Source organism: Cervus canadensis, chromosome 18, assembly GCF_019320065.1.
Source record: "Cervus canadensis isolate Bull #8, Minnesota chromosome 18, ASM1932006v1, whole genome shotgun sequence".
Lineage (NCBI taxonomy): Eukaryota > Metazoa > Chordata > Mammalia > Artiodactyla > Cervidae > Cervus > Cervus canadensis.
Window position 1 is genome coordinate 5,768,307 of NC_057403.1, and position 17,406 is coordinate 5,785,712.

Here is a 17,406-nt window from a genome sequence, read left to right on the forward strand (position 1 = left end):
CAGGAGGGATGCGTTTCCTCTGCTGAGCCAGGCTTCAGAGCAAAATATGCTAATGTGAGAGGAGCCAGCCACATAATTTCCAAATCATATTGGTATATTTGCAGGGAAGTATGGCCCTGCTTCCACTAAGAGTGTTTTCATTCAGTGGTTTGTTCCCATGACAAATGTCGACCAGAACATGAGAGAAGAAGATGGGGGAGGGCTCCCCAAATTGAAATTTTGTCCCTAAACAAACCCACATTAAAACATGAGTGAAAAACATCTGGAAAATCACCAAAGATATACATGTCCCAGTTACAGGGGCTGACCATTTAAGTAAAAATAGCTTGTGTAGGCTGCAGAAAAAGTCTTCAGCCTGCCATAGAGGACATGTCTTTTGTCCGTAATGGACCAGATTCACTCAGGGAGAAAACAAAAGAGAGGAGTGCTCAAAGATAAAAGCTTTGGCTAAAGTCAAACTTCCAAAGATAAAAGTATGGCAATATGGCCATAGGCAAGTTACTTATCTTTTCTAAAACTCAGTTTTCTCATTTATAAAATGTTAGATATTAATAGTGCCTATCACAGTAGGTTTTTGCAAAGATTAAGGGAAGTGATACCTTTCAAGACCATATGTTCCTGACATAGCATGAACACTCAATACCTGTTAGCTGCCAGTGTTGTGACTTTTCTCTCTGTGGTATTATCAGGTCCCCTTTCTTATCTTAAAGTCTCTATTCATATGTTTAGTAAATATTTATTGAGAATCTACTTGGGGCCAGAATAGTGCTTACAACCAGGAACCCGGTGGTCCCAAAATAAAGCCAATCCTCAAGAACCTCCAGGTCTAGTTAGGAAGACAGACACCTAAACAGACAATTACAACCCATGTGGGAATCACAGTAAATGGTATAATCTTGATGACTAAAGCCAAGGGGACACCCATAGCTCAGTCTTCAGCAATCAGAAAGAAATCCTTAGAGGTAGTGAGGTCCAAGCACAGGTGTAAAATGAGTAAAAGGTAGCTTGTGAGGAAAGAGAGATCACTGGGCTCTGTGAAATAAAGGTTGTGCCTTATAGTAGATCTAGAGTGGATGAGTACAGTGAAGGCTGTGTGTGCAGAGACAACAGCTGAGTGGGGGTCTAAACAGCAGAAGAGTGGGCCCATTACTAGAGGGTCCTGAAAGCTTGAGAAGAAATTCAGATGCCTCAGAGTGAAAGGATTAGTAGCAAAGTAACATAATATCTGGATTTAGGGACACTGTTCAGGATATGTATGAAAGATGGATCATGCTGGAGTTAACAGAGGGAAAAGTAACCCTGGAGGCATAAAGATCTATTAGGTGGCAACTGCAGCAAAATCTTGGAGAAAGGGATTCTGGCTTGCATCTGATGGTGGCAGTGTGGGTAGAGAGAATAAAGTGTTTCAGAGATAATCAGAGAGTAACCCAACGGGAATCAATTACTCTTGGAGATAAGAGGCTACGAGGTATACAGGATGCCCTCACACTTCATATTCAGTGAATTTTGATGCTGACACTGAGATGTGGCACGCAGGACAAGGTAAAGGTTTGGGGGAAAGATCATGACTTGCATTTGGCCTCTGAATCTAAGTCACTTGGTGGACACTCACGGCGAGATGAGCCACTGACACACGCAAGAGTGAGTCTAAGACGGTACCGTGTGGGAAGTCATGCTGCTAGGATTGATTCTTAACGTTTTATCTGAATATTTCAACATCCTATAAAAATAGCTTCAGTTACTAGTGAGCTGATACAGGAGGTAAATGCATCCATAGAATCCTAAAACTTATGGACCATTAGTTACTCGACCCAACCACCTTTGTGGCCCAGAGAAGAGTTTGTTAACCTAGGGGCACACAGACAGTGAACAACAGAGCCAGGTTTGGAGCTGATGTCAGTCTCCCAGCTTAGGATCCAGAGCTCTGTCTTTTGAGATCTAAAAGATTCAGCCTCCTAGCAACCTCTTTACCTTGTGGGATGTAAGCCACCTTGCACACATTTAAAGAATTCTTTTCAAAAGAAGAAAAGGGGATAAAGAACAACATGGGAGTCGTGTTAGTCTCTCCAGCCAAGTTTCTGCCATGGAATTACATAACCCTTTTAGTTCCTTCTATCTCCTATGAACCTTCTATGGTCCAAAAACGGAAAAAAAAAAAAAGACCCAAAACAAAATCTATCATCTTTGTACAGGCACATAATAGGTGCTCCATAAAAGTAACCCAATAATAACAGGAATAATCACATTCCTCAAAGTCCAGGATTACTGGCCTGTCAAATTCTACTTGGGATCTGTGAGTGTAGGCACATTTGTGGGATGGGCCTGGAAACCATCATTTCCATCCCCACAAATATAGTAACATTTGATACACTCAGTAATGCTGGTCCATCTTACCTTCTTCACCCATTGGATACTTGCTGCCAGTTTCTGTAACACAAAACTCCACCCATCTGATTGGTCATTCAACAAATGGCAACGAGAAGGATCCTCAGGAGACCTCTGAGCCGAATATACAGCAATTTCTGCAAAAAGTGAAAGGATCATTAGTAACCTGGAGGTGACATAAATCAATAGAATGATACACTCCTAGACACTGGGGGTACACAGCTGCATAGGACACACTTTTCTCTTTGACAATAAGGGCCCATGTATAACGTGAGAGATGTAAATAAATGATCACAATGGTGTGCAAAGCAGGAAAAACTTGTCATGAATTTAGAGGTACCACAGGATGGTTCCTGTGAACATTATGCATTCAGTTCTTTGATAACAAAGATAAAAGCAGTCATATATCCAACGTCTCGTACCATGCTACATACTTTACACGTATTCGCTCTAGCACTAACAACAAACCTGTGGGGGAGATAGGAAATCGTAGAGTCAGTTGCTGAGAGAATCCACATTTTACTGGCTTCCAAAGCCAGTTTCCTCCCTTCTAAAGAGAGAAGTACCATCCTGGTGCTGTCAAATCCTGGTGGAGTGACAGACTCAAGGGCAAAGAGTGAGAGCGGTGGCGGTCGTGATAGGAGATGTCATCCCCACGCGGGCAGAGCAGGGCACTGGGCTGACAGAGCTGCAATTCTTTCTCAGGACTACATTCCTCTGCGTTCCCCCTCCTGCTCCACATCACATTCTGGAGCTTCTGTGTGTGGGGGCTGTGTTCTGCCTGGATGCTGGGCTGATTCATCTTCATATCTCCCGAAGTGTCTACCACTTTTCCTAGCCCAGAGCAGCTGTTCAATGTATATTTGCTGAATGAATGAAGAGAGGAATATGGAGTGTCTGAACAGCTGCCGTCTTCAAAAAACCAAGGCACTGAACCAAGGAAGGTGCCGCTGGCATAACTTCCCGAACACGACAGCAGAAAGGAGTTCTTGAATGTCCTTCCTCTCTAGAACATCTACTTTCGAGGATCAACTTGGGCTGCACTAAGGGCTTAAACAGCTTCTTACTTTGACTTTAGGTTCATCCCACAGTTGTGTCTGACTTTTTTGCAACCCCATAAAATGCAGACCGCCAGGCTCCTCTTTCCATGGGGATTCTCCAGGCAAGAATACTGGAGTGGGTTTCCATGCCCTCCTCCAGGGGATCTTCCCAACCCAGGGATCGAATCTGGGGTCTCCTGCATTGCAGATGGTTTCTTTACCATCTGAGCCATCCGGGACACCCACTTTGACTTTACTATCCTTCATTTTCCCAGACCCAATTTTCCTTGTTTCATCTTGGCTCCACCTATCAACTCTTCACATACAATGCATTCTCCAAAACAACAGGGACAACAGCAACATGGGAAAACCCATCTGCACAGGGCTGAGGATGGGCTGTACATCTACTGAAATCTGTTCACGGCACCTTAATTTGGTGACTGTAACAAGAACAGTAAAACTGTCCTGTGCATGCGTGCTCAGTCCATCAGACTCTGCAACCCCATGGACTGTAGCCCGCCAGGTTCTTCTGTTCATGGGCTTATCCAGGCAAGAATACTAGAGTGGGTTGCCGTGCCCTCCTCCAGGGGATGTTTGTAACCCAGGGATAGAACCAGCATCTCCTTTGGCTCCTGCCATGTGTGCTATCTCCAGGATGTCAAGGATGGAGCAGGGCTGGGGTTATTCCCAGATGTATATGGAGTCATGGAGAAAAAGCCACAGGGGAAGGACCTGTTCATAACCCCAGAGGAAGGACCCAACTCGCAACCATGTCATAGCCACTCTCCAACAGCCCTCCCTAGATCAATCACACGCCCAGAGAACCATACCCTTCTGTGGTCCCCTTCCATGTGACTCTGAATTGCCCTGGGGTAACCAATGAAATATCAATAACCTCAGATATGCAGATGACACCACACTTATGGCAGAAAGCGAAGAAGAACTAAAGAGTCTCTTAATGAAAGTGAAAGAGGAGAGTGAAAAAGTTGGCTTAAAACTCAACATTCAGAAAACTAAGATCATGGCATCTGGTCCCATCACTTCATGGCAAATGGATGGGGAAACAGTGACAGACTTTTTTTTTTTTTTTGGTCTCCAAAATCACTGCAGATGGTGACTGCAGCCATGAAATTAAGACACTTGCTCCTTGGAAGAAAAGTTATGACCAACCTAGATAGCATATTAAAAAGCAGAGATATTACTTTGCCAACAAAGGTCCATCTAGCCAAAGCTATGGTTTTTCCAGTAGTCATGAATGGATGTGAGAGTTGGACTATAAAGAAAGCTGAGTACCATAGAATTGATGCTTTTGAACTGTGGTGTTGGAGAAGATTGTTGAGAGTCCCTTGGACTGCAAGGAGATCCAACTAGTCCATCCTAAAGGAAATTAGTCCTGAATATTCACTGGAGGGATGATGCTGAAGCTGATGGGAAGAACTGACTCAAGATGTACAGAACAGACTTTTGGACTCTGTGGGAGAAGGCGAGGGTGGGATGTTTCGAGAGGACATCATCGAAACATGTATATTATCTAGGGTGAAACAGATCACCAGCCCAGGCTGGATGCATGAGACAAGTGCCCGGGCCTGGTGCACTGGGAAGACCCAGAGGAATCGGGTGGAGAGGGAGGTGGGAGGGGGGATCGGGATGGGGAATACGTGTAAATCCATGGCTGATTCATGTCAATGTATGACAAAACCCACTACAATATTGTAAAGTAATTAGCCTCCAACTAATAAAAATAAATGAAAAAAAAAATCCAGCTGTAAAAAAAAAAAAAGAAAGAAAGAAAAGACCTTGATGCTGGGAAAGATTGAAGGCAGGAGAAGGGGTTGGACAGAGGATGAGATGGTCAGATGGCATCACTGACTCAATGGACATGAGTTTGAGTAAACTCCGGGAGTTGGTGATGGCCGAGAGGCCTGGTGTGCTGCAGTCCATGAGGTTACAAAGAGTCGGACATGACTAAACTGAACTGAGCCAATGAAACACAGCAAAAGAGATACTATTAATATATGATTTCAGAAGCTGAGTCCTAAAAACCTGGTAACCGGTCTTGTGTTCTTAGAAAGGTTGCTCTGGGAGGAGTCAGCTGCCATGTCTGGAGTCTGAATGCTCTAGATCCCCATGCTGAGAGGAAGCTCCAACTAGTCATGTGGAGAAGCTGCATGGATAGCGAGAGAGATGGCCAGCCATCCCCAGCTGCTGTGGGCATCCAAGCTGAAGAGTCAGGTGGTGAGCGAAGATGCCATCTTAGACATCCAACCCACTTGGACCTTCACGTGACTCCAGCCATCTGACTTTATACCATGAGACCCCAAGCAACAATTGCCCAGAAGAGTTCACTCAGTTGCAAGAGGTAAGGATAGACAGTTGTTATAAGACACTGAATTTGGGGATGGTATGTTACCCAGAAATGGCTAAATAGAACACCATGAACAGGGATGGAACAGGCCTTTGTTGTGGTCCTTACCAATGTAGTCTCTTTAAATGTGTATATCCACTCTGGGTAGCATGAACCCATCGGGGTATCTCCCCCCAGCCCCTAAAACGATCAAACTTTTGCCCAGGGCATTTAGCCCATAACACCCACAATGGGATCAAAATCCAGCAGCACTGACTTCAGAGCCTGTGTTTCCTCTGTTTTTCTTCTGCTGTCTCCAATCAGTTCATGACACGTCTATGTCTGTAGCCAGTGCATTTTTAAAACTCTAGTTGTCAAATCTATAAAAACGGATTGAACTCCCACTTTGTCTTGCATTCTTTAGTTAGTGTTAGTTACTCAGTTGTGTCTGACTCTATGACCCCATGGACTGTAGCCCACCAGGCTCCTCTGTCCATGAGATTTTGCAGGCAAGAATACTGGAGTGGGTTGCCATTTTCTTCTCCAGGGGCTCTTCCCTGTAAAATATCTCTTATAAAACCCCTCTTACCAAAAGCCTGCACTGATTATTAAGAGCTTTGGAAGGAAAGTAAAAATAAATGTGTAAATTTTGTATGAATTCTGATTACTGCAAACTTTTGAGAAAGAGGGGCTTTAGGTTCTATGGAGAACGTTGGTATATAATTACACCATGTTTCTTAGAAAAAAAAATGAACAGAAAAAGATCTAAGTTGTTTTTGTCCTTTTTCACAGAGTTGATGGGGGGAAAAAAAGAGTTCAGTGGGTCTGAGAGAGCTGGGCAGTGTACCACAGATGCTCTCTTTCTGCAGTATTGGTGTTCCGGGTTGGAATGTTCATCTCCCTGCCTGCCCCCCACAGCTAATGACTGCCCAAGACCTGGGATCATGTGTTCCCTCTTGTGACAGGGACATACAACCCAGCGCTGCAGCACCCACTCCTACCTACTCTCAGGGCACCGTCCTTTAGTGTCCCCAAGCCCTGCGTACCATCACGGGCCCTCTTCACCTACTGCCCTGCCGTCTACCAGCCCCTCCCCATTGCTGTGCTTGGCCACCCACACTACTGAGCCTCTTAGAATCAGACTCTCCACGCTGTGCACTAGTTCAGAGAGATGGAGAAACAGGAAAAAGAAATCCACAAGCCAAGGGTGTAAAGTGGGATGGAGAACATACTTGGCAAGGGTAGCAAAATCGAGGAGGAAACTCAGTGACGGTGGCAGATTTCTTTCGCTGCACTCTGACCAAATGGAAGTCTTGGTACACACAGGGCCACATCCTCCCCTCTGACCCCCGAGTCAAACCGCCATCCCTCTCTTAGGGTTTCTGCTCCAGATCAAATGCCCCGGCTCCTAGCTCTCCACGTGTGGGTCTTCTTCTAGAATGTGGGCTCAGCCAGGCCAGGTGTGTGCCTGGATCATTGTCAACAGCACATCGCCAACACCAGCAACAACATATAGTGCTGGAGGGGGGGCGGTAAGGGCTGAAAGTCTATGTGAGTTAGATGAAAACAGTCTCCACCCCACGCACTCCATCAGCGCCTGCTTCAGGATCCTCAAGTCACTCACTGTGTGTGTAGGTATGCCACAGCAGGGATGGGTAGAAAAGGAAGAACTGCCACTGAGTGGGGGGGGTTGCCCAAGGAGAGAGTGACAGCTCCATTTTACAGGTGAAAAAACTGAGGCTGAGTGGTAAACACCCAAACATATAGGGCAATGAAGCAGCAGATCAAATCGCTAAAAAAAAAAAAAAAAAATCCACTCCTTTCCCGCCAACTTTAAGAGTCCATGACAAGACCTACTTGCCAGGGTAAATCATGCCTGTTCCTCTGAAAGGTGGTCGCTCATTGTTACTTTTTGGTATAACAACAGAGCAGGGAATCTGAGATATTTTGGTATGGAACTGAGTAATATGAACTATGATTAAATATATTATCATTGAACAAATAAAATATCAGCTTTTTGAAACTTTTATAGGGCAAAGAATTCAAGCAAAGACCATATCCTTTCCTGCTGGTCTAGGAATACCAAAAGCTGTGCTGCTGATGCTGCTGTGTGTTCTTGCTCTTCAGGCAGGAGAAGGGGCAGAGGAAGCTGAGGCTGGGTGTCTGCACATGGGGGCTACTTCCTTGTACGGGGGTCACATGTTCCTGACATTGTGGAAGGGATAAATAAACCAAAACAATACTCAGCATTGGGTGTTTTTCTTTCCTGTTATCACCCAAGTTCCAAAGCCACATGATGAAGCATATTTTCTAAGATAGACAGGTTTGCAGATGATGATTAAAAAAAAAAAATAAGGGAAGAAGCAAGTTATTAAATGTGAGGGGACAGGACTTAAAATCCAGGCTTTGCCTCTTCCAAGCTAATTTGACTTTGGCAAGAACTCTTTGAGCCTCAGTTTCTTCATTATAAAATGGGGATATCAATAACTTTTGTGGGATTATTGATTATTGTAAAGAATAGTGAGAATAAATACCTCACTTAGAATAGACATTCAATAATTAGTAGCCGCAATTACAAAAACATTTTCAATTGTGTATGATTAAATCGCTTTACCTTTCATTGTATATTTGCTATTTCCAGAGCTCTATGGTAGGTGGAAGTTTCCATATATTTGTTGTTGTTGTTGTTGTTCAGTTGCTAAATCATGTCTGGTTCTTTGCAGCCCCATGGACTGGAGCACACCAGGCTTCCCTGTCCTTCACTATCTCCAGGAGTATGCCCAAACTTATGGTCATTGAGTCGGTGATGCCACTCAACCGTCTCATGCTCTGTTGCCCCCTTCTCCTCCTGCCCTCAAACTTTGCCAGCATCAGGGTTTTCCCCCACTGTGTCTGTTCTTCGAATCAGGTGGCCAATGTCTTGGAGCTTTGGCTTAAGCATCAGTCCTTCCAGTGAATATTCAGGGTTGATTTCCTTTAGGATTGACTGGTTTGATCTCCTTGCTGTCCAAGGAGTCTTCTAAAGAGTCTTCTCCAGCACCATAATTCAAACACATCAATTCTTCAGCACTCAGCCTTCTTTATGTTCCAACTCTCACATTTGTATGGGACTATATTTGCATATATTAATACATACTCATGGAATACATAATTAATATTCATCCATAAGCATTTTCCACCCCATTCCTTTTCAGATGAGGAAACTGAGTTCTCAGAGAAGTTCAGGGACCCCTCAGAGTTCAAAGGCTCAGCTTAGACCTCTGCTCCCATACGATGTTGAGGGCTGCCAGCTGCCCACAACTCAGGGCTCCCTGCAAACTCTCCATGGCCAGCTACTTGCTGCTTGAGCAGGATGATGCCCACCGTCTGGCTGTAATTACAAGGAAACATCCATAAAGAGTTCCTGGGCTCCAAATGGATTTGACACAGTGGCCCTTTAAATCAAACTCTTAACACGATTATCTTGATTTCTCTTTGGTAGTTTTTCTAAGTAAGCCATGCCTTTAGAGGCACCTAATACAAAGTGACAACCTTCACCGTTTTCCGAAGCATCGATGGACTGGCGTAGAGAGGGCCCATTGTCAACATGGTAATTACCGCACAATACCTGACGGCCAATGGAAAGTCAGGAGGCGCAGGCAGCGGCTGAATCCGGCATTGTCCGGGCCCGATAAAAAGATTAGAAGCCCTGAAAAGCCGGGGAGCGGGATCTCACAGCTCTTTCGCTGGGCCCTGAAAGGCCCATTGTGCTGTCACCATAAATTCTGGGTTCCCCGGGCACTTGACAACTGAAGCCAGGGACAATAGAATTCTTGTGTCCAACAAAACACTCCTTGTCCAGTGTCAGTCTTATCAGCCGCATTTACAAATGTCTTTCGTTGTACCCAAATAATTCCCTATTAGAAGGGCTATTGGGAGCAGAACTAAATAAATATTCACAGCCTTTGTAATATCTTTGGGAAATGAATAAACAAACAGTCTCCTAGCATATGAGCAAACCTCCTGCTACTCTACATTTTATCCCTATTTCTTGCCCAAATGATGGAGTTTCTCTTTCTACCCTTTCCCATATTAACAACTGCAATACAGGATGCTCCAGTTTTACGTGTACCCACTACATAGCCCCAATATATATATATATACCCACTACATGCCTCTACATGCATTTTTATTTTAATTAATCTTCCCAACAGCACTGGGCAGGGTTTGTTTTATTCTGCTCCTACCTCCTAAAAGAGAAAGGAATCAAACCTCAGAGAAGTTAAATAACTTGCCCAAGATAACAAAGCTAGTGAGCAGTAGAATAAGAATTCAAATCTAGGTTTCCCGTGCTCACAAGGATCTGCCTTCCCATTTTGCCATGATGATTTCTCTAATGAATAAAAAAGGAGTGCAATGTCAGAAAAAGAGGAAAAGCTAAACACATCCACTATAAAACTCATATACACACATGAGTCTATTGTTATAGAACCTGGGAATACTTAGGAAGAAAATGAAAAGCTTTTCTCCAAGAGAGTATATATGTATTTTTTGCCCTAAAATAGCAGCAATTTTACTTTTTAAGTTTTGAGGGGCCATGGTAAAGAGGAGATGGAAAGCAAATAAAAATAAATATAATCCAGCTTCAGAAGAATTTTGGGGATGTCCATCAGATCAACTGGAAAAGTTGTAGAAAGAATTGCTGGGGTAAACAAAACAAGCAGGGCACACGTGATCACATCTGTTCCAGACCAGTATTCACTCCTTCTTCTGAAGTTTATTTAGCTTGTCTACGTGTCGTGAATGAACAAATATCTCAACATTTGACAGTAATTCACATGACAAAATAGAAACCTCCTTGGACAGCAATCTTAATATTTTATTTTTGGTTGCACTGGGTCTTCCTGGCGGCTTGAAGGGCTTTCTCTAGTTGTGGCAAGTGGGGGCTGCTCTCTAGCTGTGGTTCACAGGCTTCTCGTGGTAGCTTTTCTTGCTGGGCAGCGCAGGCTCTAGGATGGGTGGGCTTCAGTCACTGTGGTTCCCAGGCTCTAAGCGTGGCCTCAGTAGTTGTGGTGCACAAGTTTACTTGCCTTAAAGCATGGGGATCTTCCAGGACTGGGGATCGAACCCGTGGCCCCAGCATTGGCAGGTGGATTCTTAATCACTGAACCACTAGGGAAGCCTGAACAGCGGTCTTTACATAATGATTTTGAGAATATTTAAACTGTTAATGGTTCCCTACCAGGTGAAGACACATCCACACTGCTCAACACAGCTGAATGCGATTCCGCCTGGCCTGTCCCAGCTTCACCTCCTGCCCAGGTAAGGCCTGCTGTTCCCGGCAGGCTATGCACCTCCATTCCTCCGGGCACATACTGTTCCTCAGCTGAATTCCCCTCCCATTCATTGCTGGTATAACTGTGGTGGAACTTTCCCTGCTCCCTGTTGTGGACTTGGGCATCCAGATTCCCTCAGTATACCCTATTACGTTTTGATTTCTCCCACGGGTAGAGTTCTTTGTTACTATGACTGTCTGCCCCTTCCAACATTGCATCCCAGAAAGCTTTGAGATCCTAGAAGACAGAAATCAAGTCTTACACTCATTTTCTGTCTGGCCTGGGTCAGCCTGCTAACCCTCTAAAGGGCTTGGCCTACGGGAGAAATGCAGAAATGGCAGAGGTGAAATAGAGACCCACCATAAAAATGTATTTTTTAAATTTTAGACCACTGAAAACCTGTTGCTTTTTTATCTACTTGATGTCAAATGACAGGTAAAATTCATAATTTTTTAAGGACTATAATAATATACTCCCTTGGCCCAAATTACTCAGGCTTGATAAAAGCTATGTGGAGCTGTTCACTTTGGTTTCTAAAATAGTTAAGATTAGTAAAATGGACTATCATTTTGTGAGCAATTGGCTATTAACAAGACTGGTTAGCCAATAGGTATTTCCGTAGTGAGTGACAGTAAATCCATGTGTTTGTACAAGTACTGAGTTTGAAAAAGTGTGATCAATACTTCCCAAATACTTCCGATGCCAAGTGAAGCATTTAATCATCTCCGAGGACTCGAGAGTCTGGTTACAGTCACGTACATATGATGCTAACTCTTTCAGCTCTCCTGCACCCCCTGGAGCTGGGTGGCACACAGACACACCTTCATCCAAACAGCTAAGATGATTTCTAACATTTACTGAGAGTTCACAATGTGCCAGGTCCTAGGCTAAGTACATTCCTATCATGTAGAATTTAATCCCATAACCATCCTACACATCAGGTGCTATTTAATTTCATAACCAGGAATCGAGGCACAGAAAGGCTGAATAAAGTTGCACCTCATTCAAGAAGTGGCTAAACAACAAAGCCACAATTTGGACACAAGCAGTTTGAACCTATGGCAATTCATCCAACCACGACATTCAACTATTTTCTTCAGACATAAATTAGGGCACTAATTTAGGGAAATAATGTGGTGATTGAAAAAAAAAGATCAAGGACTACTACATCACCTTACTAGGCTACTGACGTATCCAGTGAGAGAGAGAGAGGGAACATACATTGATGAAGCACCATCCCCAAAATGAAACGATGAACAGCAAAGATCTCTGACCATGACCCAAGGCCTGAAACAGTAGTTTCATCACGTTTCATCAAATCTGAGCAGCCTCCATACAGCCAAGAAAGCCACTTATTTGCAAATGTCTATATTTACAAAGATAGTCTTTACACACACACGCACACACACACACTCTCTGAGAGTTTTTGCTAGGTGCTAGAAGCCATGAAATTAAAAGATGCTTACTCCTTGGAAGGAAAGTTATAACCAACCTAGATAGCATATTAAAAAGCAGAGACATTACTTTGCCAACAAAGGTCCGTCTAGTCAAGGCTATGGTTTTTCCAGTAGTCATGTATGGATGTGAGAGTTGGACGGTGAAGAAAGCTGAGCGCCAAAGAATTGATGCTTTTGAACTGTGGTGTTGGAGAAGACTCTTGGGAGTCCCTTGGACTGCAAGGAGATCCAACCAGTCCATCCTCAAGGAAATGAGTCCTGGGTGTTCATTGGAAGGACTGATGTTGAAGCTGAAACTCCAATACTTTGGCCACCTGATGCGAAGAGTTGACTCACTGGAAAACACTCTAATGCTGGGAGGGATTGGGGGCAGGAAGAGAAGAGGACGACAGAGGATGAGATGGTTGGATGGCATCACAGACTCTATGGACATGGGACGGACATAGACTCCGGGAGTTGGTGACAGGACAGGGAGGCCTGGCGTGCTGTGATTCATGGGGTTGCAAAGAGTCGGACATGACTGAGTGAACTGAACTGAACTGAACTGAGAAACAGTCACAGTCTCAGACTTCCCATAGGAAGAAGAGCAAACTGCACTGGCCATAGCAATATGACTGCTATACGATGTAGTAGGAGAGGGTTCTCTCTTGAGGTCATTTGTTTCTTTCTTTAGAAAGAAACAAAACAAGGCTTCTCAAAAGTAAATAGGACTGTCCTTCTGCAGTATAAAATTAACTTAAGAAAAAGAAAATGCCATTTTGTTATTTATCTCTTCTTAAGACACTTACTCTGAAGATATAAGCTGTACAAATTCAAAGTGTCTACAAGCTCCACAAGGGCAGGAAGCACGAATGCTTTCTTTACTGTAAATCAGGTGGACAGAGGCACAAAATAACACTCCCAAATAACTTCTGAACAAATGATCAAAAGTAAATAAAGAAGTGAGTCCCTAACACCAAAGTCCCACCTGTGCCCAGGTGCAATGAAGGCCCACTGTGGGTAGTGACTTGTAGTTTTTCTTCAGGAATAAATATGAATTTGGCCACAAATTCACAGAGAGGTTATACGAGCCAGCAAACTAGTCTAGTGGGCACTCTGCATGCTTATCACACCTCACTAAGTATGCTGGATTCATTCAGGGTCAGCAGGGGAAGTGGGCCATTAAAAGGTTTCAGCTATACTTTGCTGCACTTTATTGGTAGAATAATATTCTCCACTGTGTGCGCCAATTTTGAGATTCTTAAAGAATGGCATGCCAATATCAAGAATCTAATATCCTCATAAGAAGCATTTTCTAGGCTGATCCCCCTGGACTCCCCTCCCAGGCAGAAGTACATACACACACATACACACACACACACACACACACACCATCATACATTTCTTTCTTTTCATCTTTTAAAAAAAATTCTTCAAATGACAAGTGAAGTCCACTTTTACCAATTTCAATGATAAAAACTGAAACTGAAGATAAAATGGCATTGACCACAGTTGCGGAGAGTTGGGTCATCTTATCAGGCTGAGCTTAGATCATTAATGTGGAAGTGACAGGCAAATGGCCTTTCTGTACTCAGATCAGAGGCTCTGTGAGGTCTCCCACTGTGCTGGGTGCATGCTAAGTCACTTCTGTTGTGTCTGAGTCTCTGTGATCCCATGGAACATAATCTGTCAGGCTCCTCTGTCCACAGGATTCTGCAAGCAAGAATACTGGAGTAGATGGCCATGCCCTCCTCCAGGGGATCTTCCCAACCCAGGGATCAACCCTATATCTCTTGTGTCTCGAGCATTGGCAGGCTAGTTTTTTATCACTATCGCCACCTGGGAAGCCCCTTCCACTATAATGTTCAATTGTTAAATCACTATCTTAAGGCTTCAGCCGAGAAAATCAGGCTGAATTTTGAAACAGGGTTTCTTTATGCTTTCTGGGCTTTGATATCTTCAGTTATCTGATACTGTAAGTGTGTAAGTTACACACACACACACACACACACATACTATGAACATGCTAATTTCTTAAAATATTTAAACCGCATTCCATATCCAGCAACTTACACAATAAATTTTGACCTGGGCTGGACTTGATGGTCAACAAGGTTCTTTCTTATGCTGAGTCTACAAAATTCTGTAATTGAAGCAATCAGTTCCCCAGCTAAAAGCAGCCCAGCTCCTTCCCGCAGTTCTGACCATAGTTGGGAAAATACTGAGCTAGAAGATCTCTAGGCTCTTCCCCTCCCCGACAGTCACTGTGAGTCTGTGATTTCAAGGGGCAAACCTGATACCAGGATGAAGCCGTCTTTAAGAGGGCACTGCATATGCAGGAGACCATGAGGGCAAACAAAGTCTTCCTTTAGCTCTCGGGGAGACATGTAAACACAGCCAGATTTCACAGCCCCTGGCAAGATGGTCTGGTCACCTCAGGGAGAGCCAGGAAGAAACCAGACCAAGTGGGTGTGTCACCCAGCAAGCAGCAAGAGAGCAGGGGGGCCATGCTGTGGATTAGGGGGACCCTGGCAGGAAGCGCAGCCCCTGCTGGGGTAGGAACTCACCGTCCTGCCCGTTCCCATTTGGGACTTAACTCCTCAACAGCTCCATGACTCAGGACTGTTTCCTTATCTGTAAAATGGGCATCACAACATCCTTCAGAGCCTCTGGTGGTGAGGACAAATGAGTTGATACATTCAAAGTACACTATTATTTTCTGGCACAAATTAATTGTTCACTAAGTGTTAGTCCACATCATCATGATCAAAAATCTATCACATTTCTGTTACACTGACTCTATGTAAAGATGAACAATGAGTGCAATGCCTGACACAATAGGGGCCCAACAAATTACTGTTATTATTATTGCCATTAAATGACAATGAATCAGGAAGTGGAGAAGTACCTTTTCAATTATCTTTCAGTCCTGATCTCAGCAAAAGCAATGTCTCCATTTGCCGTGATCCCTGAAAAATCTCTCTTTTAACTGAGAAGGTAGTCTCAGGTTCAGAGTAGACTTGACTATATTGTTTCCTTTTTATTTTATCTATTTGGGGGCTACCTTCTATTTAGGAGGGCTTCCCAGGTGGTACTCACGGTAAGGAACCTGCCTGCCAATGCAGAAGACATAAGAGACACAGGTTCGATCCCTGGGTTGGGAAGATCCCCTGGAGCATGGCAACCCACTCCAGTATTCTTGCCTGGAGAATCCCGTGGACAGAGGAGCCTGGCGGGCTACAGTCCATGGGGTAGCAAAGAAATGGACATGAATGAAGCAACCGAGCTCTCTGCAGCATTCAGCACTTCTATTTAGAAAGGAGGCTTCCCTGGTGGCTCGGATAGTAAAGAATCTGCAGTTCAGGGGATCCAGGTTCAATCACTGGGTTGGAAAGATCCCCTGGAGAAGGGCATAGCAATCCACTGCAGTACTCTTGTCTGGAGAATCCTATGGACAGAGGAGCCTGGTGGGCTATAGTCCACGAGATCCTGAAGAGTGGGGCAGGACTGAGCAACTAACACTTTCTATTCATGATGAGGTACTAGTTTGCCACTGATGATACATGATATAATTTTCTTTAAAAATATTGAAGAAAAGCAGAATGAGCCAAAAGAAAATATGAAGTAAATAACAATGAGGGTGGTACTCAGATATTGTGAAGACCAGCATGAATGACTGACTGAAAGTGGTGGTGGGGGGCCCTAGAAGGAGAGACCAAGGCCCCGAGTGGGAGGTGGTAAGACGCAGGGCCCACAGAGACCCTGCCCCCGGCAGCCCACGGTTTCTCTGCAGGAGCCTCAGGGTGACCAGGTGTCAGATCCTGTGCGTGAGGGGACTGCAAGGAATGACTATGGCTGGCTTTCAACGGTGGAGACAGAATGACAAGGAAGAGACAAACCTCGCCCCCTACCTGGTGGTGGAGGCGAGAGCCAGAGTCCAGAAATCTCCAGGAATCTAGGTCTTCCTGGAGAAGAAACTAGGTTGTAAACTCATTGGACACAGAATCTACCCTGCCTCTCTCTAGAATTCATGTCACACATCTTATGCACACCTTATTTTATCCCAGAGGGGATCTAAGGCTGCCTGCAAGGAAGCCTACAGCATGGAAAACATATAGTATTGCTTTACATGGTAAAAGCAAGAAGAGGAGAAATGGCGTCATAGAATAATTTGAACGAAGGTTCACAGGCAGAGCTCTGGCTAAGAAGTCAGATGGTCGCCCAGGCTGCACCACATCTGGGGACGGAAAACACACTCAGGTGCAGGGCCACGTGCCCACGAAAGGAAAGCCGGTCCTCAGATCACCGTCATTCCAGATACTGAGGCCAGACAGTTATTTATCCCATTGGTCCTCACAGGGATGACCCTGCCTCAGGCAACGAGCAATATCCTGCAAATAAACATAATGGAACTGGAATTATTTGGCAGCTTAGAGCATCGCGGGTGTGTGGAGGACAAGCGGAGTCTCTAGCAGGTGAGGGAAGGAAGGGGTTGTGGGAGGATGCCGGCAGCATCTCTCTCCCTGGAGGACGTGAGGGCTGGTCCATCCTCCACAGACTGGTACATGCCCACTCTGCACTGTGCGTCAGCTTGTGCCGCTCCGGGTTTCAAAGAATGGAAGTCCTCCTTGGGTTGGCCTCTTCAGGTTTTAGTAAGCAAAATGGCTTTGTTCTAGGGCCTGTGCTTACGTGGATCACCACATGAATTAGCAAATGGAGAAATGTACAACAGAGAGGCTGAGTTAATGCACCCCAGCCCCCTAACTTATGGGGTTTCAAACCCTGGCAATCTGACTTTCATTCTCACGCCACCCTGACCCCCCATGGAATGCCCTTCATGAGCGAGCTCAGCCAACTTTCAGCCTCACCAGGGGCAGCTCCTTCCA

At 44.7% G+C, this 17,406-nt stretch overlaps 1 protein-coding gene across 1 annotated transcript in view; it reads right to left on the reverse strand.

The window, feature by feature from the left end:
• The window catches only part of LOC122420433 (collagen alpha-1(I) chain-like), a 102,441-nt gene that overhangs the window by 34,490 nt on the left and 50,545 nt on the right, over window positions 1–17,406 (reverse strand). The window contains exon 5 of the mRNA XM_043435572.1: window positions 2,395–2,522. Within this exon, the coding sequence (XP_043291507.1) occupies window positions 2,395–2,522 (128 nt within the window). The remainder of the gene's footprint in view (window positions 1–2,394; window positions 2,523–17,406) is intronic.